General features: G+C 41.8%; 1 protein-coding gene across 11 annotated transcripts in view; it reads right to left on the bottom strand.

Annotated features, from left to right (window-relative positions):
• Positions 1–6,877: 6,877 nt before the first annotated feature.
• Positions 6,878–24,498, bottom strand: part of Dab (DAB adaptor protein) — a 43,338-nt gene continuing 25,717 nt past the window's right edge. For 6 of the 11 annotated variants that reach the window (XM_073985200.1, XM_073985201.1, XM_073985198.1 and 3 more), the window contains 6 exons: positions 20,237–20,323; positions 16,522–19,729; positions 16,367–16,458; positions 15,434–16,306; positions 15,229–15,376; positions 6,878–15,164 (listed from right to left, as the gene is read on the bottom strand). In XM_073985200.1, the coding sequence (XP_073841301.1) occupies positions 13,955–15,164; positions 15,229–15,376; positions 15,434–16,306; positions 16,367–16,458; positions 16,522–19,729; positions 20,237–20,323 (5,618 nt within the window). In that variant the 3' untranslated portion in view covers positions 6,878–13,954. Of the gene's footprint in view, positions 15,165–15,228; positions 15,377–15,433; positions 16,307–16,366; positions 16,459–16,521; positions 19,730–20,236; positions 20,804–24,498 lie in introns of all 11 variants that reach the window. The other 5 variants (XM_073985203.1, XM_073985202.1, XM_073985204.1 and 2 more) reach the window with 2 other exon arrangements.

Below are 24,498 nucleotides of genomic sequence, written 5' to 3'. Positions count from 1 at the left end.
ATTGAGTAACTATATAAACGGGATGCAGGATCACTTAGAGGTCGATTAACAAAATACTTCGGTGTCGATTATGGATAGCAACCCATACTTTTTACAATTAAATTAATAGCTGATAGTTCAAAACGCTGATGTTGCATGAATTTGATAAAAATTTCTGTTGTTTTACTCATTTTAATTGTATAGTTTTCTCATCTGGCAACACAACTACAGTTGAGTTGCATTCCATAATCGACCCTTAATATTGAATAAATTTGACAAAAATTTCTGTCGCTTCACTTATTTTAATCTTCTGGCAACGCAACTACAGTTGAGTTGCTACCCATAATCGACCTCTTAATCTATCACATTTGTCATCGACGAAGGGGCCGGCGCCAAGATCGTATACAGTTCCTGAGATATCATCCTACATTGGGAAACTGCATGTTTTTTATTTCCAAATTCCACACAACGTTTCAAACACGACTGGAGGGGAATCTTCTATATGTCCGTGAACAGTTTGACATGATTGACGGTATCGGAGGCCAATAGTCTGTTGACTTCAAAAGTAATTTCCCGAACTCTTGAGCCTTCAGGGTTCGTAAGACGTAGTAGCTCATCACGTAGTCTAATTTCGATTATTCGACCAGCGGCTGTAGCTGTGATTATGACCCGGAAAATTTATTTAAGCCACGTAAGAGTTATCTCGTTATGTGCGCAGTCGGTCCACATAAATACCTTGAGATACCAGATCCATTAGGGGAAAGTGATGAGGAAAGTCTCCTTTTATTTCCCTCAAGTGTTGCCAGCTAAGACTTTGGGGATTTTGTTTCGTTTCTCCGCATTTCCTTCCGGCTATTGTCTCAGAAAGAAATTGCTGTTTTCAGACGTGACACACTTTGATCTCCTATGTGGATGTTTAGTTGTTAGTTTACCTTTCTGTCCGCGGCATTATTATGTGTAGTTATTTAGGTTGTTTTCTAGCTCCTTAATGGCACTGCCAGTTGACATAACAGTGGAGTCGTCTAAGTAGGACACTTGAGGGGAGGAGAAAGAACGCCTCCCTGAGGTACTTCTTATTTGTTTTCCCTTGGTGGGATCTGTGTCCTCTGAATTCCACTTAGTATTTTCTACCGGTCACAGTCAACCATCTCTTAAGGTTATTAGGAAGTTTTGTTTCCATAACATCCCTTAAGAAAGTGGTGTGACTAACTGTATCGAATGCTTTCGATAAATCCAATGCCACAAGGATCTTTCTTTTGTGTGGCCTTACTGAGTGCCCTGAAGCCATACTGGTGGTCAGCAAGGTGAAAGGGCTCAGAGATAGTTGCTAGTATTACTGCCTCTAATATCTTGACGCCCGATGACAGGAGGTTTATGAGTCGATACGAGCTTCCCATCCTTCATTGTCCGTGGAGATGATGGCAATGTCCCTGTTTATCCTCAGGGGCGTGGGATTTTTCTTTTCTCGCGATTCGGCATTTGGGGATGCTCAACAAATTGTTATGGTTCGCCTGGGATTAGAAAGGGTTTCAATGATTTTCCACAGCTTTTTGGATCCGAGATATGATTCTTCAAGATATTTGCGCCACAGATCTCGCTTATTTGCAGACTCGAGCTTGTCGACCTGTTTATGAAGGGTTCGGCTGGGGTTTCCTCTCGTATGGCATCCCATTCATCTGCGAGTTTGTAGTCTTCTGTTGGGAAGTTATGTCTTATTTTTTAATCCTACAATCCTTGTCTAAATACTTTTTCCCCGTTGGGGCTGATGTTATAGGGGCATCCTCGTTTGTTTGAAAGAATAGTTCCCAGTCTGCCTTATTAAAATTTGTAAACATTCTGTCTTCAAAGGGAATGTGCGTTTCTCTCCGGTTGATTTTGACAATAATGGAAAGATGTACTGTCTACATGTGGCGTTTTTTGTTGTAACCTCTACAGGTAAAGTAGTATCGGTGGAAAGAAAAGAAAGAAAAGAAAAGAAGAAAATTTAAAATTATAGATTGGCATCCAGGCATCCACATCCAGCCCTAGAAAGCGAGCCGCCAGGACTGGATGAGTCCACAGTGACTCCTGTGTCAGGTCTGTCGGGTTTACAGGACACGCGAAGAGGTGCCGATTGATGTGCGGTGTTTGGCCGCATTTAGGGCATGTATCCGTTATCTCAGGATTCAGGCCGGAGAGATAACTGTTGAGGTACCTAGATATACCAGATCGAAGTTGGGATAATATCGATCTGGTCTCCCTAGGTAGTGTCCTCTCATATTCATGAATGGGTGGGGGTCGCTCACCTAACACAACACTGCATGTGTAGGTTGATATTTGATCCTCGACTGCTTCTGTGTGGGTGCCATGTGAATGACATCATCAGTTGGGTCTGAGGGGATTTGGGACGGTTGGGGAATTCTTTGCGGAATTCAAGTCTAATTGGTTCATCTCTTTCATTGGGAGGTCTGAAGATGCTTGCGTGGTTTGGGTGATCCCGTTCAGTGCATTTGATCGCATGTTGTCTTGTGAGGAGGGTACATTGAAGTGGCACCGGGAGAAGTTTTGCTTCATGGTCAAGGTGATTTTCAGCGGCTTTGGAGTGGTATCCTGTTTCTATACGCAATGCGGTGTTTGGCACCCTTTGAAGATTTCCCCATTGTGTGCCACTTAGACCAGGTGACCATATAGGGGCAGCGTAGTCCATTAGGGGGCGACCTATGGCCTTGTAGGTGGTTAAGATGGTCTCTTTATTTTTACCCCAGGTACTACTGGCAAGCGCTTTGAGAATTTTATTTCTTTTGCCCACGTTCCTTGCTACTACTTCAGTAAAGTAGATTATCAAATGTTACACCCAGGATTTTGGGGTTTTTGATCGTCGGGATGGTTTGCCCGCGGATGTGTATGTTTGGTTGCGTATTAACTTCTTTAGTCAACGATGTGAGGATGGTGGCTGAGGACTTAGGGGCAGAAAGTTGTAGGATTCTGCCTTCAAAGAAGTCTTTAAGGGAAGGGAGGTACCATTTAGGGCTGACTGTAAGTCTGAGATTTTCCTACCTGTAGACATGACTGTGCAGTCGTCAGCGTAGGAGATTAAATGCACATTTTCAGGAGGGTTCGGGGCCTTCGACGCATAGAGTTTGAAAAGCAGTGGGGATAAGACTCCACCTTGGGGAACCCCCTGCTTGTTCTTCCTGGGGGATGTTTGTCCTCGGAATTCTACATAAGATTTCCTTCCAGCCATGTAGTTTACCAACCATCTCTTTAGGTAGTTAGGGAGAGAAGTCTCCATAACGTCCTTCAGAAGTATGGTGTGGTTAACTGTATCAAAGGCCTTGGACAGGTCCAGGGCCACTAGTATGGTTCTTTTATGTGGTCTCTTACTGTTTAGTCCTTCCGTGATCCTGGTCGTGACTTCACTGAGGGCTGTTGTGGTGCTTCTTCCGGTTCTGAAGCCATGTTGCTGGTCGGCCAGATGGAAGTGCTCAGTGAAGTACGGTAGGAGGATGGACTCAAGGATCTTCACGACTGAGGATAGGAGGGTGATGGGTCGGTATGAGTTTCCTAAGTGCGCAGGTTTACCCGGTTTGGGGACTGGGACTATCTTTCCGATCTTTCACATATCGGGGACCTCGAAGGTGCTGAGACAAAGGTTAAAGGTGCATCCAAGGTAATTTGCACCGTGTTGACCAATGTGCTTCAGTATCTTCGTTGCCAAGCCATCCGGAGCCTTTGGCGGCTTTAATTTTTATAAGCACATTATCCGTTTTGATGGTGGCTGGGTCCGTATTTGACTTTAGGACACGAGAGGATCGGCGTACCCTTCTTCTTTCGCGGTCAGGTGTTGAAGGATGTTCAACAAATTGCCTGCAAAAGGCGGCTGCTGTCTTAGCTGGTTGGTTTTTCTAATGGAGTCTCTGAGGTCCGCAAGTTTAGTGGCTTCAGTCGGGAAGTTAGCCCTTATATTTTTAATTCGCCCGGCTGGGATACATCTCTTGCAGGCTTGTGTAAGAGTTAGCCTAAAGAACTTTTCGCCTGCTGGTGCCGAGGTGGGTGGAGGGGCTCGTGAGAACTCGGTTTCTGTCAGAGTTGTGAATAGCTCCCAGTCGGCCTTATTGAAGTTGACGAAAGTCCTGTTTTCAGATGTTGTTGTTGTTTCCGCTAGGCATAGTTTTACTGTAATGGGGAGGTGGTCAGAATTCAGTGCGATATCCACATGCCAGGTGGTATAAACAACTAGATTTGACACTAGTCACGTCAGGGAAGCTGCGGCAGGAAGCAGTGATGCGGGTAGGGTGCTCCTCATTTATGGAGTAAAAGTTGGTGTCGTCTACCAGTTCCGCAATGACATTCCCACTGGCGTCACAGCCTAGCTCGGAATGCCAGCTATCGTGGTGCACATTGAAGTCTCCCATGATGATTGTATTCTCATCCTGGAGAAAGGGGATGATGTTTGGTTTGTAGCCTGTATGGCAAACTGAGTCTGGGGGGAGATATTCAGGATTTTTATTTCGCTTTCTCCAGATGAGATGGCTATTCCTTGCATCTCCAAGTGGGAGTCTGTTGAGTTAATTGACAGTGGTCTGTAGGAAAGGGAATCATGAATTATGAAGGCTATTCCACCGCCTGCGTCTCTGTCCAGTCTGTGTATAGAGTAGGAAGACGATCTTGTCAAATTATTCCTATCTGACAGTTTGGTTTCCTGGATCGCGGCGAGTGGAATGCCTTTCCTATTCATATAATCAGTGATTTCCGTGATTTTCCGACCAAGCCCACTGCAGTTCCATTGAAGGATTTTATGCCTTGAGCATTGTTCACGTTAGTCGAGGTGTTGTTTGTCGGGGTTGTGTTATCGCCAGGGGGATTGCAATGGTTTGATGGGTTATTGTAGTGTTTAAGGGGGGTGTGTGCGGCAGTGTCGATGGAGACCTTCGACAGCAGGGGCCGATGAAGTCTGGGGAGTGTTGAGCTGAGTTCCTAAGGCCTGAACACCTTAGGTGTATTTCGGTGTGAAAGATAGCCCATTTGACTGGGCGGGCAGCCCTCCTGAGTCCTGAGCATTTGAAATGTGTCCATTCTAGACATGTGTTGCACATCACCGAGCATCCTCGCGTGACCTGCCGCGAGCAGACTGGACACACATATTGCTTTGGACCTGGATTGCTTTCGATGTCACCGGCTCAGAGGAGAAGGGGGCTGAGCAGACAGGCCGGTTTTGTCTGCTCAGTTAGGGGAAAATTGATAGGGATAGGTGTAGGATAGTGTAGGAAGATGAAAGGGTATAGATATACGTACTTTGATTCCTGTATTGGGGATGTAGCAGTCCTTGGGCAAGGTATTCCTTGCGTCGGTCCCGGAACATAGGTCCAACTGCTGTGAGGACCGCATGTGGCGTTGTTGTCATCGCTACTGTTCGATACCAGCAAATTTTTCATTTCTCTCTTTTTCCTGTAGGAAAAGTTTTTCTCCTCCCTCCTTTTCCCCCGATATCTTTCTCACGTGCTACGAGTGGCTGGTGATTAAGAGTTTACCTGGTTCAAAAACAAATAAAAATCTACCTGCTATTAGTTTGGATAAAAAGCATCAGAATAATGCCAAAAAGCTGTTGTAGTTTAGTGTGGGGTTTGAACATTGGTGCTGTTGCACTAACTGTAACGAACGATATGATATCCCAAAACGGCCGCCAACACTTAAAGCGACATCGGATGTTTGCATCTTTTTGAAAATTATAATTCAAATAATTCGTTTATTAAACAATAGAAGTTGGAGTAATACGTACAATTATTAATTATTTTCAATATAACATCGAATATCATTGGAACGATATCATTCTAGATAATAACGTAGTTACAGTCGGTTGAAATTTCAAAAATATGCACAAATCCGATGTCTAATAATAATGAACAGCTGATTAATTTTTCTTTTACATTTAAATTTTATTTTGAATTATTCAATCGACAAATAAAACAAAATGAAAATTAATAAATTACATATGTATTAGGTATTAACTATTATCATGTATCATTCTTCTTGTGTATATAATATCAAGGTAATGTTATTATTATTTTTTAATAGTTATTAATAATAATATTATTACATAATAATAAATTTGATTAATATTGTTTAAATGGATGTATTTGTTCCTTTTTTATTATTCATAATATTTTTGTAGGTTTGTTTGTTCAATTCATCATTCATCTAATATTATTGTTGTTGGAAACTTTTGTTCTTCTGTTATAGCCTGTTTCTTGGAGGGTCAATGGAATTCAAATCAAATTTAGATTTACTATAGCCTGGGAACCCAAATAAAATAGTTTCATTACAACTGGTGTTGTTGGTATAGAAAGGTTTAACGTTATCAAGTTACATTGGGAGTAGGGAATGGTTGCAGAAACAATAACAGTTAAATTTCGAATTAGAAAAACATTTCTTGAGCCCTTGAGAAACAGGTAATTTGTTATTGTGGCTATTTAATATCTATTATGTTTTCTTGTGGACTAAACAACACTATTTATTGGCATAATTATTATTTCATTTAGAATTTAATAATTATTTTTCTTTTTCTTAAACACATGCACACCATTGCTATATACTAAATCTTAGGAATTTTAATCGTTACTTTTTCAATTTGAATTTCTTGTGTGTGTGTGAGTTAATTTTTTAACATTTTGGTATAGATATAAATTAATAGTAGTACCGTTGAGTATCATTATTGATTGTGGTCTAGGGATTTTTTATAGAATATTTTTTTTTTATTATTTTTATTTTATAAATATTTTTTTCCTTTACTAAAATAAGAAAACCTTGAAACGGACAGATTTTAGAGAAATTTTATGTGTGTATGTGTCTTTTGTTCTATACGATTTTTCTAGTTTAGGATCGATTTACGTTTCACTTAAATTTAGTAGATTTTGTATCGTTTTTGTTTGAAGAAATTTTATTTTGTTTTTAGCAAATCGGCAAGAAAAAAAAGAAACTAAAATTTAGAGTAGAACTTTGTGTAATCCAACATAGATCTAGTTATTTGTTTTGTATTAATGTACAATATGAATTATAATATGTATTTAGTTTAATAAATATCGCCTCTTAGAATTCTCTTTTAATTGTCTCTCCTGCTATTGTAGCCTGTGTATGTGTGTGCTTCTTTCTCAAATAATCAATCAATCTTATAGAATAAATATAATATTTACATTTAGCTTTAGTCAGTTGTTAAAATTAAACATATTTACACAATTTTTTGTTTATTATTTTTTAAATATATTTTGAGATTCATAAATGTATGTATATGGATTTATATTTTATTCGCTATTTGTGTTCGTACCGCAGTTTTGTTCATCCAACAAAAATTTTAACTTTATATTTCATTTATACTATTGAATCAAACGCTAGCATATCCCTCTTTTTTCTTCGTTTAATCATTGGAACAAAGAAAAAAAAAACAAGCAAACATATCGCCCAAAATGACAATAGAAAGTCAGTCGTTGGTGACAATAGAAGTTTTCGGATCTTTTAGGGTTTTTGACAATAACTGATATTTTGATCTAAAACCGCCTACACAAACAAAACGGGCCAATATCTGGAGAAGTATGACTTCCAAATGTTAAAAAGGTATATATTGTAATAAGATCCTTAGGTACTGCTTGAAGTTAAAAAATCGCCACTATCAAAGAATTGGTCTTAGGTTAGATTAAAGGACGAGCAGCTGTCATATAGAGAGCCACTCCACTCGGAGACCTTGTGGTCCATAGTGTTCATCATGTTAAAGTAATGAAAGATTAAGTTGTAGAGAATAAAATTTGTACCATAGGTGGAAGCGGAAAGCTGTATGAAGCATATATTTAGAATAGTACAAATTGAGAGATATAGACAGATTATGTATGAGTTAGGTTTAGAGAAGAGATAGAGGCTGACTTCCGTATTGAAAGTTGCTTTGTATTCCATGGTAGAATAAGAAAAGGTAGCAGCAATACACAGCTGACTGAACTGGGTTGTAACGTTAGTGTCAAATTTTATATGACATTTTATACATTTATTTCTATTTCGATGTACATTGGGGACATATATTTTTTGAGAAAAAAATATATCATTCGGAAAAACCCATTTCCCAGAAAGACTTCTTCATATCAATGATATGTAACCTCCTCCAAGTTCGAACGATAAGCCGCGCAGTAAATCCCCGCTTGTAGAGGCGATACAACGTTTGTTAATATGTGAGGTATTTTGTTAAAATTTAAAAAAAAAAATAAAGCCCTAATAAACATGTGCTTCTTTGATTTCTAAAACAAAACATTGAAACAGCTTCTCTTTTTCTATGAATTTCCAGCGACCCCAAACTTTTCTGCAAGAATTCTACTTTCTGCGAGAATTTATGCATTTAGTGGAATGATGTGGGAACGTAAAAATTGAAAATGTAACGAATTTTCATTCATGTTTTAAAATATTCAACCAAATGTGAAAAATTATTAGTTTTTTAAATTCCAATAATTTATAGACATTTCCTTGTTTTGTTTACAAAAACAACTGGCAGTAACGTTACAAACAAAAACAAATTCCTTTGTGGTTGTTATTCTAGTTGTATTTGTTGTAGTATTAACTTTACCTTATATTTGTTCTACCATGTTTGTATTCGGGCATGAAACTAGGGGTTCTTAAATCGAGTTCCATACTAGAGTAATTTTATGAAATTTCAGTAGTGGGAAAATCGATTTAAGAACCGCTAGTTTAATGCACGAATACAAAGCAACTGACAATATGGAAGTCGGCCAGAGAGAGTGAGAGTTTGCCATGTTAAGGTGCAGTAGGATCCATCTCGCTGAAGCCATGTCAGACCTATGGCGAGTAGAAGCAGGTTTGTTGGCTCGGTTTGGCCGAAGGTTGTCAGAGATTGGATCGTGTGTTACCCCATAATTTTCATTCTATGGGTAACGAGCATTGGGTATCGGCATAATAGGTGTTCGATCGTCTTCTCCCCATCCTCGCACAAACTGCAGTAGTCAACATCATCATCTCCTTCCTATTTGCAGGACATTGCCCTTACTCTGCAGTGACCCGTGATTACTATTACAGTTAGTTTCAGGTCAGATTTCCCCATGAAAGTTAGAGATGTGGTCCTTCGTTTGGAGAGGGTGGGCCAGATTGTTTTGTACACCCTACAGCCGTGTTCGTTGTGACAAATCTGACCAGCCCTGTCCTGGTATCTTTGTTCTAACTGCCGCATGAAGTGGCACAAGGGTGGCTTGATTAAGGTCGATTTCAATGTCGGTTGGCTCAGATCCGCAGCGCGCCAATTCATCCGCTTTTTCATTTCCCTCGATTTCGCAATGCACAAGGTAACGATAGATCCTAGGGCCTCCATAGCATTCCTGCAATGCAAGACCTCAGCAGACTTGATTGAGTGGGATCTAAGTGATTTAAGGCCCGCTTGACTATCCACATAGATAGTCACCGGTCCAGCTATGTCCCCTTCCATATTTCTTATCAACTCTGCTGCTTTCATAACCGCAAAGATTTCGGCTTGGAAGACACTACAATTTGGTCTTGAACTGGATTAAAGCTCAAACAGTTTGAACTTTGGCTGACTTCGGAAACATCAGTTGCTTTGTTGTCATGAAACAAATCTCATTAAATTAGGCGTTCTTAGATCGAGTTCCCCACTACTGCAATTTCATAAAATTACTCTAGTATGGAACTCGATGAGATTTGTTTCATGCCAACAAAGCAACTGACGTTTCTTAAAAAAGCATATATACCATCTTTGAATATATACCATGTGCAAGTTTTGTATCATTGCATCAGTTCCGAAGTTCCAGATCCAGCCTCCGATCATGCTTCGACTAAGTTAGATCCCAAACAACGGGAAAATACAAGCCAGGACCACCAACGATTAACATGTTGTCCTCCAGGACCGCGGCAAGAGACAACACAGCACAACAATTAACGAGGCCACCCTCCCATGACGCAGAGTCAACACGCCCAGTTGTAGAGATGATTATGTGAGAGAATTACCTCCACTAAGTCAGAGAGTCATACCCCATCAGTAAGAATCCCAGACTCATGAGACACAGAATCAGGCATGCACGGCAAGAACTTTCGCCGACCCAATACATACCATACAGGTGCAACATAAGTTGCCATTTAATAAATGACCCGACATATATGATAAGCAAAGAACATCTGCTTCTTACCATTACAGCAACAGCTGTCAACTTATACTTCAAGCGACCAAAATGTGCAGAAAATTCATTCTCTCAGCCATTGTTATGCCCTGGTACTTGCATGACTAACGTACCATAGGTGTGGTGGACGACTAACCTGCCTTTCAGCAGCATTAGCACTGTATTCTCACTCGCCACCTCAACACCCAACATTCGGTCACTTCAGATACCCACGATAAGCAGGCCTGCTCACCACGACGTTCCACCTCGACACGAGTCTAATCTTCAATCATGAATACGCACAGATCTTAAAAGTGGTCGGTTACTCCCGCTGCAGAGAATTCAACATGAGGTTCAAAATAAATTGACCACATATAAATCGCTGAGGATAGTCTCGCTCCACTCTGTCCAGACCGTCTCCCATGGTACAAGCCCTTCTTCCACTAAAACAACTTGGACAAAGGAAGAAAGGAAGTCAAATGTGCCCTGAACGTCAAAAAAATGCCTAGGATACATCAGGCACTTGACGTGCTCAAACTATTCTGCACATGCATCCACGCGTCCACCGTACCGCTACCCTCGATAAAACCGAACTGATGCGGAGACAAAACCTCGGTGGGACACTCCCTAAGCCTTGCCGCCATAATCCTCTCCAGCACTTTTCCAACCTCTGAAAGAAGGCTTATGCCCCGAAACGAACGAGGGTTTTTGCTCACTTGATCAGGGGACTTAAGTAGAACTACAACACGAGTCTGTTTCCAAGCACGCGGGAATTACCCATGATGATTGCAACCAATGAGAACGGATGGATATGTCAGGTGAATTATGGTAGTCTTCTTAAATCCAGGTGGAAGCGTCCTCGTTTACGTGGAGCTTACTCTCGATCCTGACATGGATTAGAAGAATCTAGAGACATATAGCTGCCTATATTGAAAAACAGACTAACACGAATATGTAGTTGCTAGTATGGCAGCCCTTTGTCGAAGCGACAATTCCTATAGTCAATCCGATACATAAAACAGGGCGAGGTGGGTTTAAAAAAAGTGATAGGATTCATAAGTGAGAAGACTTTCTCGTCAGTAGGTCCACATTTTTGCACAAAAGAACCATATAGGACAGTGGATATAAATTGGTTCAAGGCTGGAATCCGAAAATACTTGGTGTGATCTTCGATAAACTCCTTACATTTGTCTTCTCTGCCAGAAGAGAAAGAAAGTGCACATCTCGATCACAACTTGATGAAAGATCAAAAAGATCCTGCAATCTACAGTCAAAGTCTATCAACCCTTCAAGACTTAAATATGCAACCGCAGTCTAAATCTAAATTCCATTCGCTAGGCACCGACTAATAGTACGGTTACACTAGAGATTTTTGCTGGGTTAACCCACTTCATGAGGATTTATTTGACATTTGCGCTATGGAATTGACATTTGAAACCCAAACCCACTGGGTTTATCCGGTTAAGTGTAACGGGGGTATAACGGACATTAACCTAGTTTAGGTTAGGTTTAAGGATGTGCAGCCATCTAGTAAAATAGATAACTGCTTCACCTATTTGCTCCGACCTTCTTCCATCCGTACCGTGGTTATATCACCTCTACTTGTCCCCATTCGAGGCCGCGAAAACAGAATAGTTCTTGCCGCTTAGCCCACTCACCTTATTTTTGTATAAATAAGGTTCCTGGACTAGGGCGATCGCAGCAGCAGCTCTGCAATGATGCAGGTTTATCTGCACAAAGCTAAGCTTTTGCCGCTTCCTGCCTACTGGTGCTTTGGTGGGATTCGGAAACATAATCGTCCTAATCCAGAGTTCAGTACCCCTCCTCGACTCCCTAAAAACTCCTCTCCGGACTTGTCATTGGCGAATTTGATGACCAGTCCGTCGTTCTTCTTAAAGGAACCGAGAATCCTCCAATTACCCATCTGAAGACCGATGTTCTGCTTCTCAACAAACTTCAATATTCGTCCTAGCTCCATTGAAGGAGGAGAGACCCATCAACCCACATGGTATCTCAAACAAAGGTACAACCGCCAGATTGCTTCCTTCCCAAAGAGAGCCAATGTTATTAACTGTTTTAACAAGGAAATCTGCCGATTCCTTGTTTTCACAGCTAATTACCTTGACTCCGTTGGTCTGTTCAACCACGTCCGAGATGAGGATGTCCCGAAGACGACCCTCAACTAGGAACCAATGACAGTCGCTGATACGCCCATTGGGGTCAGCCCTATCTATGATTGCCAGCCGGATCTCACCCGGGACAATCCGTCGAGCAGCGATGTCATCCTGCTTCGGGTTTGACGAGCAAGGAGTCTGCAAAGCAGTAGGCTGTGCGTTGTCCTTACTCACCTTCGTGGACGAGCAGGGAATCTGCAGACCGCTAGGTCCTGCATTGTCCTCTCTCGCCTTTACAGACGAGCTTGGAGTCTGCAAAACACTACTTTCCGCGTTGTTCTTCTTACTCGCCTTTGTGGACGAGCAGGGAGTCTGCAGACTCGCGGTATCTGGCTGTTTCGATGAAGACCATTCATTCATAGCCCTGCAGCCCAGCAAGTTGTGAATAAGTATAGAGTCAAACCTATCATACAATAAAAACCTCTGGCGGACTTTATTGTTGAGCATTTCCTCCTCAGTCCACCGAAACTATCTGATTCAGCTGAAATTCGCTTGTTCAAAAATGCTCCCATATTAAGCTAGAATTTATTTAATTTTTTTTTTTTCAATTTTCTAAAGAGGCAAAATACTTAATTGACTCACTGTAAGTCATTGAAGACATCGACCCATAGTGCAGACATGTACCAAATGAGATACGGCTTCATTTTCCACATATACCACCTAAAATTCTTACTTCTCATTGAGACACCATATAATGTTATTATTTTCTTCCACACATAAATCTCCTGGAAACCACGGAACTCAACACGTATGAGTTATACGTAAAATGGAATGGTAACAGCAATGCACTTTATACCATTACGGACATTGTAAAATGCATGCAAATATTAATTTGGCTTGTTGCAGGAATGTAGAACACATATGAAAATAAACCATCCCGATATTTACTACAGTTTAAAACGAACATCAAATAGCCATAGCTGCTGGAAACTCATGAAAACGCTTTAAATATAACTTGACATTTTGAGGGGAAGGTATGTGAGGGAAGTGTACCACAACACACTCTAAATACATTGAATACTGAATATTATAATCAAGAAGAAGCCAAATTACTTCTTCGTCCTAAAGGATGTCATATTTAAAACGATATGTTATTAAATTTTTTAGCATAAAATTAAAAGCAAATAATTTACGTCGACAGCGTTTTTGAGTATTGCGTAGAATATTATTTGTATTTTTTATACCTTGAATTTCAGCAGCATGAATACCGCCGCTGCTATGCTGCAATTGCTGCTTACAGTATCGAATCTTATCCGCTCTGGAGTGGGTGGTATGGCACTGGGTAAACACCGACGATGATGTTGTGGAACGATTCGATTGGTATTTATTATAGTTGTTGTTGTTGTTTGTATAATTCGACCATGTTGATGATGAAGAAGAAGAATCACATGAACGACGATGTTGATGGCGGGGTTTGTAATTGAAATTTTGTTGTTGCTGTTGTTGTTGTGGTAATTTATCCTTGTCCCTGGTTTGTTGCTGTTCTTCATAATATTGATTGAGATTTGTTATGTAGTAATAATCGTTGGATGTGACCACATCTATTTCAGCATAATGACCACCGGCATCATCATCTTCTTCGTCGTCGTCGTCGTTGTCGCCATCATCATTACCATGTGAATAAATCACGGATGAATTACAATAGGAATTCTCTAAACATCTACCAAATCACATGTTTTCATCGAATTTGGCAAAATTTGTATTGTTATCATCCCAGTTACTGGGCTGCTGTTGTGATGGCGGTTGGAAACCATTACCGTTTCCCTTATGTTTGTCCTGCCTATCTTCATTACTGCCACTGGCAGTAGCTTGTACTGGGGGACTATTGAAAAAGTCATCATCTTCGAATGGATCCTCAACCTTCTTGGCGAATATATTTATCGATTCCGATTTCTTAATAAGATCTTGTTGACGCTGCTGCAGTTTGTTATTGCGTATTTGTTGCTTTGCCGATCTGGTTAAGGACTCTTGCCATTGATCATCGTCTTCGAAAGCATCAAAACTGGTCTTGGAAAAATCATCCTCAAAAGCATCATCGAATTGTGATACCTTTACATTGTCATCGAAACGCAGTTTGGGGGTACTTGCCTGTGTTGTGGGTGCAGCGGGGGCCGCCTGTGGTGATATTCCACGATTCTCCAGGTCATATTGTTGCAAACTACCCGCAGCCGAATGTTGCTGATAGTGTTTTTCCCGATCTAGACCAGCTGAGAAATCGTTGGAAAAGCGGAATGATGATTTCGAGGCTGGGGTATTGGCAGCACTAACATTTGCCGCCGGTGTAGAGTTACAACTGGACGCTGTGCCTGCCGGAGCAGGTGGGGGTGACGATTGATTGAAGTCTGACTCAAAGCCCACATCAAAACTGAATTTAGTTGACGTATTAGGGGTGGCCGTTGGCAAGGCGCTGCTTGTATTCGATCTTGGAGTTGGTGTCTGTTCATAATCACCATCATCATCGTAGCCATAGTCCTGAGCGTGACTAAGTTTGCCATCTGTGGGAGGTAGAGGTTGCCTATGGCCATATGGTCCTGGGGCATTTTTACGATAGGCCATAGATGACATTTGCGTTGCTGCTGGTGGTGGTAGATCTTTTCGTCTACGCACATGTGTTTCCATCATACGATTGTGCATTTCGTGTCGTCTCATTTCGAGGCGAGCGAACTTGTCTTCATCGGCAGGTGAAATGTCATCATCACGAATAGCACGTTCTTCTTCCTCCTCCTCTTCTTCTTCTTCATCGACATAATCCTCAGCATCATCATCTAGGTCGCCAATGTAATCATAATTACTAGTACGCATTGCGGGACCGTCGCGATATCTACCACCGGACATTGATGTCAGATCTTTAGCACGTGACCCGCGTTTCTTGCGATATCTGCAAAGGAGACAGTTACATTTCATTTCTCCACATGTTCCCCTTTACCTTATATAAAACTCACCTTCTATCTTTGTCATCTTCGGAGCCCGAGGGGGTTTGTCCCTTTACTGCAGCTCTTCTGCTCTCAGCCATGCGTCTTTCGGCATCTGCTGCACTAGGTGGACGCTTCCATGATGGTGCGGACATCTTTGTTCCTGGCATAGGTGGTTCTACAAAGTATAGCCATGAATAATGGTAAAAATAAATCTTTCAATGTCTGGTCTTACCTTCTCCATCCCATGGACTGGAACCGCTACTTTTACGTATTCGTGATTGGGAACCCAATGGACCAACCGTTCCACCTGGCAACGCACTTCCAGTCTGTGTAGATAATTGACTAGGTCTTTGTAAACTTCTAGTATCACAACGTGCTCTTTGATCCCGGTAATGATATTCTTTTTCCGAATCCTGTTCATAGTCTATGTCTCCCGAAACCCGAAGAGACTTTAGCGACTTTCTCAGAGAGCGACTCTTTTCGGCCGTCATATAATGACGTTCTCGATGATAATCATCACGACTGTCACAACTGCCATAGGGATCGGAAGGCATTCCACCACTGTCGTAGCTACGACGACGACGGCGTTGTGGCACATTGGAGCCATCATACGATTCCAGACTTTCACGATCAAATGATTTACGTTCACGTTCGTACATATAGTCTGAGCTACGTTGTCGATGACCTCCAACCATCATTTGTGGTGAACAGCAGCCAGCCTTCATTTCCTCATACATGGCAGCAAGATGGGGTGGAATTTTACCGGTAGCAGCCAACATTTCATCAAAGTCATCCAAACTATAAATGCGTTCGGCATTCGATGTTCGAGTACTAGGATCGCCGCGATAATATTTGTTGCCGCGTTTATCATAGCCAGCACCGGGGCCACCACTGCCTCCTACAGAACGCCGGTCATAACTAGAAGTTGAGGAGAGTGGTGGACCTACACCGCGCTTGTCGTATATTGGTGGTCCATATGTAGTTCTTTCGTAGGCTGATCGATCAAATGAACGACCCCTGACTTGTTCCATATCCTGTGAAGACCATGTGTGATGTGGAGGATGCGTTGGTCCGCCGGGATGATGATGATACCAGCCGGGTGAATCTGAAACAAAGACAAAGTCAAATATTTGTCCTTCTCCTCCTACTCTGCTGCCTTACTTACCCATATCGAAATTATCTCTGCTTCTGGACATATTCCTTTTATGTTTACAGGGATCCCGGCTCCGACTGTTGGCTGAAAATTCTTGTTCATAGCTGCAATTAAAAAACGCACATCACCGTCTAAATATGTGGAGGATATTTACAAGGTGTACTTACTCATAATCTTCATCACAGGAATTCATACGTCTCGCATGCCGCCTGTAATAACCCAGACGTTCGGCCGTTAGATTACCCTGTGCTTGGCCAGGCATTCGTTTACCCTGAGCATAACCATCCATAATATGACCACCACCCATCATGCCGCCGCCTTGATCTTCATCCCAGCTGAGGTCTCTGGACGATGATGAGGTATTTTGACGCTCTTTCTTGTGAAAGCGCCTCTGTCCGGTGCTACTACCACCAATATTCGAATGATGACCCAAAGATAGGCTGCTGCCGCCCATGGTGTGTTTGTTCCAACCGTCGTCCCGTGGATCGGAAGAACATGGTGATTCAAGGGCACTGTCATTTTGGGAACAATTCGACGTAGATCCAGGAGGTGGGGGTAAATTAAGGAAATTATTGGATTTGGATAGTGCCTTAGCAGATGGTCTGGCCCGTTTGTCTGAAGATACCGCCGCCGCCGTTTGATGTTGTGGTGTATCAAATGTGGCCCAAGAATCATTCGAAGCTTTAGATGCTGACGCTTCGCTTTGTATTTGGCGAGTAGCAACATCAATAATTTGCGACAGCACATTCATTGGCTTGGTCAGGGGAGATAATTGTTGAGGCGACTTATTGCTACTAGGTGACTTGGCCGGACCGGATTGGCTGATGGGTATTGGTGAGGATTCTTTTCTTGCCGTGCTGCCATTACTTGTTGGTAGTTGTTGCTGGGCTGCTAACAAATTGCTACCTATGGCCGGTGAATTGCGTTCCCTTGAGTCTAGAGAGAGATTGGAAATTGCCCTTTGCATCAGATCATCAATTTCCAAATCATCCTTCGATCCAGACATTGCAGACGATGAAACAACACTACCTGTCGATAGGAAATTATTTTCTGTGGTGGTGGTCAGACTCTGTGTAATGCTTATTTTGGGTGTGTCTTCGAACTTTTCCACCTTCTCTTCGATTTGTTCGAGTTGCTGGTTTGAACTGGCCAACTGCTCATAGTTAGCAATTGGCAAGTTGTCCTTATCCGCTTCCTTTTCATTGCTATCGGCACTGCTTACACCACCCTGGTCTTCTTTGTTTTCGCGGCGATCTTCCTCCTCCTCCTCTTCGTCTTCAACAGTTAATGCCGAAGATGAAGGTTCTACAAGGAAGCCACGACTGTCCACCAAGCCCAATCTCTGTTGTTGAGTTGTTGGGTCCAAGTTAACACTTTGGTCCATTAATTGTTTCAAATCTTGATCCTCGTCGTCATCATTAAAGCCAGAGAAGCCTTGAAATGGAGATTTTGAATCCGAACGTCCAGTATCCGAGGCAGTTTCCAATGAAACACTTGGGGCCTGAGTTGTGGGGGCTTGTGTTTGTGGAGCATTATCGAAGAGATTTTCCACTAATATCAAATCTCTCAAAGCCGCATAGCGATCGGTGGCTTGGGCCAGAACTTCGGATATTTTGGTATCAATTGTTGTTGGCTGATGGCTGGAGCCTACCTCTGGCATATCACCGCTCAAAAGATCTTGAGATCCACCGACCATATCTAAGTCGGTTGTGGTAAGTGTGAAGCTTGGTTCGAATTGTGATTCATGCTCTTGTCCGGCGGCGCCGCCACCAGCATCTGTGTTCTCCACAACATCGCCAATAAGATCAGCCTCCTCTTGCTGCTGTTGAAGCTCTTGATCGATTATTTCTCGGAAGACAGCATAGCGATCAGCCGGCGGCACACTAGAAACAGACTGTGTGCTGTTAACCGGAGGCTCCACATCAACTTTATCGAATTGGGCAAAATTAGCCTCAAATGAAGTTGAAGTGGCGGCCGCGGCATTTGAGTGATGTTGGAAATCTTCACCAAACGTATCATCGAATTTGGCCACAAATGTGCTCTCTTGATCGAAATTCACTTTGAATATACTTTGCCTTTCCTGTACTTCGGGTGTGGGTTCCGGTTTCGATTGTTCTAGGAACTCTGCCAAGTATGATGTCAGTTCCACCAGAGTCATAGTGGAGAGTTTGCTTGTGGGTACATTTAATTTAGCGGAGAGTTCATCTATACCCAAGGTTAGTAATTGGCTGAGAGTAATGTCAGGCACCAAGGCGGGTTCAGACGGGTTCTTTATTTGCTGCTGCTGTTGTTGCAGCTGTTGTTGTTGCTGCAAAATTTCCTGCTTATTCTCATAGATATCATGCGATTGCCGCATGTTTGACTGATTAAATGATTGCTGACGATGAGTTCTGGATCTGGACGAAGTTTGTGTGGGTGGAGGCAACAATGGTGGCACATCTGAATTATTCGAAATACCAGCAGCATTCATGGAGGACACCGCCGACAACGGCGCCAAATAATCATCTTCTGTGTGGCCCGGTTTTCTTGGTCGTCCCGGGCCTGGATAGGAACCATCAGAACGTCCAACACGACGTGAAGGCAATGGTATTGGCGGCACATCCACTGACCCCATTACTGGTGAAGTACGCGATTTTGATGTTAACACAGAATTCACGCTCTCATAACGACTGGATGTGGCGCCCAATACTGAGGAAGGACCCACTCTTGGTCGAATGATGATATCGTTGAATTGTTTCTTGGGCGGCAAGGGTGGTGGTTCTGAATAAGGAGCCGAGTCTGGTCTTGGTGGTGGCTCTGGTGCCGTTTCGGTTTCACTCAAAGAGTCCGACTCTTGCAGACGCCGCATATTAATGGAGTTGGAGTCTCTTTTGGGGAAACGCGAAGATTGCCCAAACAAATGGGGCATCTTTTTGTTGGAAATACTTGAGATAACATCCACTGTTTGCTGTTTCAACATGGAACCGGGAACCGAACCTGCCAAGGGTGCCATTGATCCTATCATAGCCGACGATGGCACTGGTCGTGAACGTACGGTGCTGCTTTGTGTTTGGGTAGCTTCACCACTACTAACGCCACCATTTGCCTCAGGTGGCAGACTGACTTGCAAATGGCCCGACAAAAGATCATGTGATCCCTGCATGTCGCCATTCTTAGAGGGCGATACAGAGTTTCCAGCATTTCTTCTTGCTTTGTCCTCCTCACGTTCGCCACTGTTAAATTCAAACTCAAACGGTTCTAATTTAGAGAATATATCGCCAACGTCTTCGAAAGGATCACTTTTCTTGCGGGTAGGTGAAAAGGGATCTGTGTCGCGTGGCAACATAACATAATCTGACGAAGTTGCTGCTCCAGACGATGCTGCTGCTATGGGCTCTAAAGTGGAGGGATACCGAGAAAAACGTAAACTATTAGTTTGTGACATATGATGGTGCGCAAAGGAGCTATTTGATGTTGTTGTTGTTATTGACGACTTAGTAGCTCCACTAGGCTGCGACTTCAAAGACGTTGACATGGCTAATTGGTCAACGCCTCTGTCGCTGCCGCCGCCGCCACTAGTCACCATAGCGGTATTGCGACTGCCACTACTGCCACTGCCAATGGCAGCTGCCGCCGTCTGTTTTAGTAAATAAGGATTAGTATGGCTGACCTTTCGGTCGTTGTTAGTTAAGTGGTTAGTAGTAAAGCTATTTGTTGTTATTGCAGTGGGGCAAGTGCAGATTAAAGCAGTGTTACTACGATTAGACAGATTATTTATAGACAGATTTACGGTAGCAGTAGTGCTCAGTTTGCTCTTGGTGCTGGTGGTGGACGAGGACGAGGTCGAGGTTAGTGAAGCATGACTATTAACAACAGTAACGGTAGCATTAGCATAGCATGTACCTGTGGACATGAGGGATGTGCCAGCTGTTATTGAGGAGGCAGATGCCATTGGTGTTGCTGATGTTGCTGTCGCCGCCGCTGCTGCTGCTGTTGTTAGTAAAGAGTTAATGTTAGAAGACGTTAGTATCATTGAAGAATGGGATTGAGTATGTCTCGAAATCATATCGAAATCCTGCAGATTCAATATTTCATTGCTAACTGTTGTAACGGATGATGTTGATTGCAATAAATGATTGTTGTTGTTGTGGTATTTTTTCTGAGACTCCGCCAAGGAATACAGCTCCGATACAGCCGATGATGTTGTTGGTGGACATACTGGTGATATTAGACTGGCAGTTGTGGCTGTGGCACCAGCTGCTGCTGCGGCTGTTGCGGCATTAAGTGCTGCTGCTGACGTAGACGTTACGGCTGTCAACAGCGATGTGGACGACGATGTTACGGAAGAGTTAGCTGTGAGATCTTTCAAAACTTTTTTTGGTGGATTTTTAAGCTCTTGGAAAAAATATTTCTTATCAACATATGGTCGTATGCGACCAGTACCTAATGGATCCAAATCGGTAAATGCATCTGATATTTTTTTGCGGTAATGACATATCGGTTATTTGGTTTGGTTTAGTGAGAGTGTTTGGTTTTTTTTTTATTTTATTTATTTTGGTTTTGATAAATTGAAAAAGGACACAAAACAATTATCAATTAAACTTTTTCATTGTTTAACCAGAGACTAGGGAAATTTTGAAAAATAAATAAAACACTGGTCTGTAGCCAAGTTATTTTATTAGCTTTAAATTGTGAACTGAAGGATCTACAGAAATTGAATAAAATATGTACTTTGTTTTTTTGGGATTTTCATGATTCATGCGTTCAAAATAAAAATGAAATAGGTATTAGCCAAATACTGCATTGACCGATAAGGGTGTATGAATTAAAATTTCATGACATTGTAGCAAACCTCCCCCTAGCTTTGACATCGAATGACGGAGTATTCAAAGGAAATTAAAGTGGGGGATTTCACATTTCAGGCATGGGAAAATCTTAAACTTAATTATTTATTTTATTTATTTATTAATAATGTGTATTGCGATGAAGAAGCTAGCAAGCCTATATGTATCGCAACGCTTAATAGTCAGTTTGTATCAAATGGCAGGAATAGCGTAAGCGAATATATGCCCACCTCCTTCAGGTTTGACTCATTATCCGTAATTTTCCAAGTATTAACATTAGGGCTGAAGGTGGAAGGTCTTGCAATATTAAAATACAGATGGGTCCAAGATGAAGGAAGGCATTGCCGCAGGCGTCTACTGCGGGAACCCATTTAATCTTGCAATCAGCAGAATCCGTGAAAGGACTTGAAATCAATCTTACAGGACCGGTGACTGTATGACGATAGTCAGCTTTGTCTTACCACATTTGTCCAACCAAGTGTGAATCATACAGAGTTGAATTTATGTTATCCTCACGCTCATTGCGAGCTCTCATTGTAGAACGACCTCCCTCCTCTAACTCGATAACTTGGGAATGAAAATCAGATCTCTAACGCCAAAATGGCATTGATTACTGTAGATTATGGGAAGATGCTGAAGATATAGGCACTACCGAACATCTGGTTTGTATGTGCCCCTTGTTGCATACAAAAAGATCCCGACTACTTAGTAGATATGAGATAGATACTCTTACCTCCCTATCAGATATGATCCTTTTTAAATAGGACAATCTCCTATCATTGCTTGACAAATTCCGGACACTTTTTCTTCCCAACCCAACAAGCAATACCCATAAAAACTTTCTCATCATCATCTTCAAACCTGTCTTGTATGATCGCCATGGACAAAAGGGCTCCGATTGAAGCAGTCCATATACTATTAGATGGCTGAGCATCCTTAGATCGTACAGGCACATTCTAACGTGATAACGTTCTAAGGATGTTTTGAAAAACTGATAGAAAGATGCTGAATATATACCACCTATTCAAATTATGTCAAAGTCGATTTAAAAACAAGTAAGAACGGCGTTAAGTTCGGCCGGGCCGAACTTGTTATACCCTCCACCACAAGTTGTATTGAAGTAAAATGGATACTAAATTTCAGCAATTTCGGTAAAACAATGTGAGACACCATTCAATGGGGGCTATTTCAAAACCTCGATCTATACCGACAAATTTCTGACGGAAAGTTTTTAGGCTCAAAGAAGACTAAATACCAAATTTTCTATATTTCGGTAAGAGAATGTTGCTAAAACTTAAAAAATACCGAAAATCAAGAAGTAAGCGTACGTATGGGGATATAGGAAGACGTGGACCTATACTGATAATACTCTTCTGGAATATTTTATAACTCTTGAAAGACGAAATAACGAATTTCAGCCGTTTCAGTTGGATATTGACGTCACAATCTTCAGTATTACGAAAATCGGGAGGTACCGTTCTATGGGGGCTATATCGAAACGTGGACCTATACCGACGAATTTTAGTCAGAAATGGGGCAATATGAAATCTTGGACCTGTACTGACATATTTCTGGCGAACAGTTTTATATCACATTGAAGACTAAATACCAAATTTCAGCCATTTTGGTGGAATATTGAAGACACAACCTTCAAAATACGAAAAATCGGGGGGTACCTTTTCATGCGGGCTATATGAAGCGTGGACCTATACCGGCAAATTTAAAGGGGAAGTTTTAGTACCCCCAACGAAGTCTATATACCAAATTTCAGCCATTTCGGTGGAATATTGAGGCCACAACGTTCAAAATACCGAAAATCGGGAGGTTCCGTTCTATGGGGGCTATATAAAGGCATGGACCGATACCGACAAAGTTCTGGGGGAAAGTTTTATACCACCAACGTAGACTAAGTACCAAATTTCAGCCATTTTGGTAGAATAATGAAGCTAAAACCTTCAAACTACAGAAAATCGGGAGGTACCGTTCTTTGGGGCTATATGAAGACCTATACCGACGAATTTTAGTCAGAAATGGGGCAATATGAAAGCTTGGACCTGTACTGAATTATTTTTCTGGCGAACAGTTTTATATCACATTGAAGACTAAATACCAAATTTCAGCCATTTTGGTGGAATATTGAAGACACAACCTTCAAAATACGAAAAATCGGGGGGTACCTTTTCATGCGGGCTATATGAAGCGTGGACCTATACCGGCAAATTTAAAGGGGAAGTTTTAGTACCCCCAACGAAGTCTATATACCAAATTTCAGCCATTTCGGTGAAATATTGAGGCCACAACGTTCAAAATACCGAAAACCGGGAGGTACCGTTCTATGGGGGCTATATCAAAACGTGGACCGATATATCCCATTTTCAATACCAACCATCCTGCAAGTAATAAAAACTTCTGTACCAAATTTTGACTCTCTATCTTTAAAATTGCGAGCTGTATCATGATTTCAACAGACAGACGGACGGACGGACAGACGGACGGACGGACAGACGAACATGGTCAAATCGACATAGAATTTTATGCTGATCAATAATATATATACTTTATAGGGTCTCCGACGAATATTTCGATGTGTTACAAACGGAATGACAAATTTAATTATACCCTCCATATGGTGGAGGGTATAATAATATGGTAGAAGCTGATGGATTACCGATGTATTAGACCTGATAAACCCACATTCGCCAGAGATTAGTCCAATGAGCTGATGGAATTAAACACCGACAGCTGTACAAACTAACAAGTTTTATTGTGGATAGCTATAGGCCTCCTGTCCATCAAGACAATAGATGTTATGGTGGACTTTATCTTTAACCTAGCAAATCTAGGAAGATTATCAGGAGAATATATAACAAGGCAAACGCGACGAAATTACCCAAGGATTCGGATTGGCGAGTCTTAGAGGAAGTAATGATTCTAACGGAATCTTACGAAGGACCCAAATCCAGTGAGGAACGGCACATGGAAAGACTGCGCAGAAAAACTCTAGATTTCCTAGATAACACTCATTTCCCCTAACTTTAATGATATACAAAATCGCCTGAGGGATGCATTCATACGCAAACATGTCACAAGCCTCCACTCGCTTATATATTAGTATATAGATAAATACCACCCAAACTTTCTATCCATTTAAACTATCTTCTTTTCTAAAATTTTCTACTTAATTACTTCTTTTACACTTTCATAGATTCCTGTTTATTTTTTGCCTCTTTTCTCTATCATTTCTTTTCTTTACAGTACATTCCTCGTTTTTCCCCCGCATGCTCACAATGGACCGGAAGGTCTCCGAGTGACGCAGTCCCA

Source organism: Musca autumnalis, unplaced genomic scaffold (assembly GCF_047663935.1).
Source record: "Musca autumnalis isolate F117 unplaced genomic scaffold, ASM4766393v1 scaffold_4, whole genome shotgun sequence".
NCBI classification, from domain to species: Eukaryota; Metazoa; Arthropoda; class Insecta; order Diptera; family Muscidae; genus Musca; species Musca autumnalis.
This window is presented reverse-complemented; position numbering and strand designations above follow the sequence as displayed.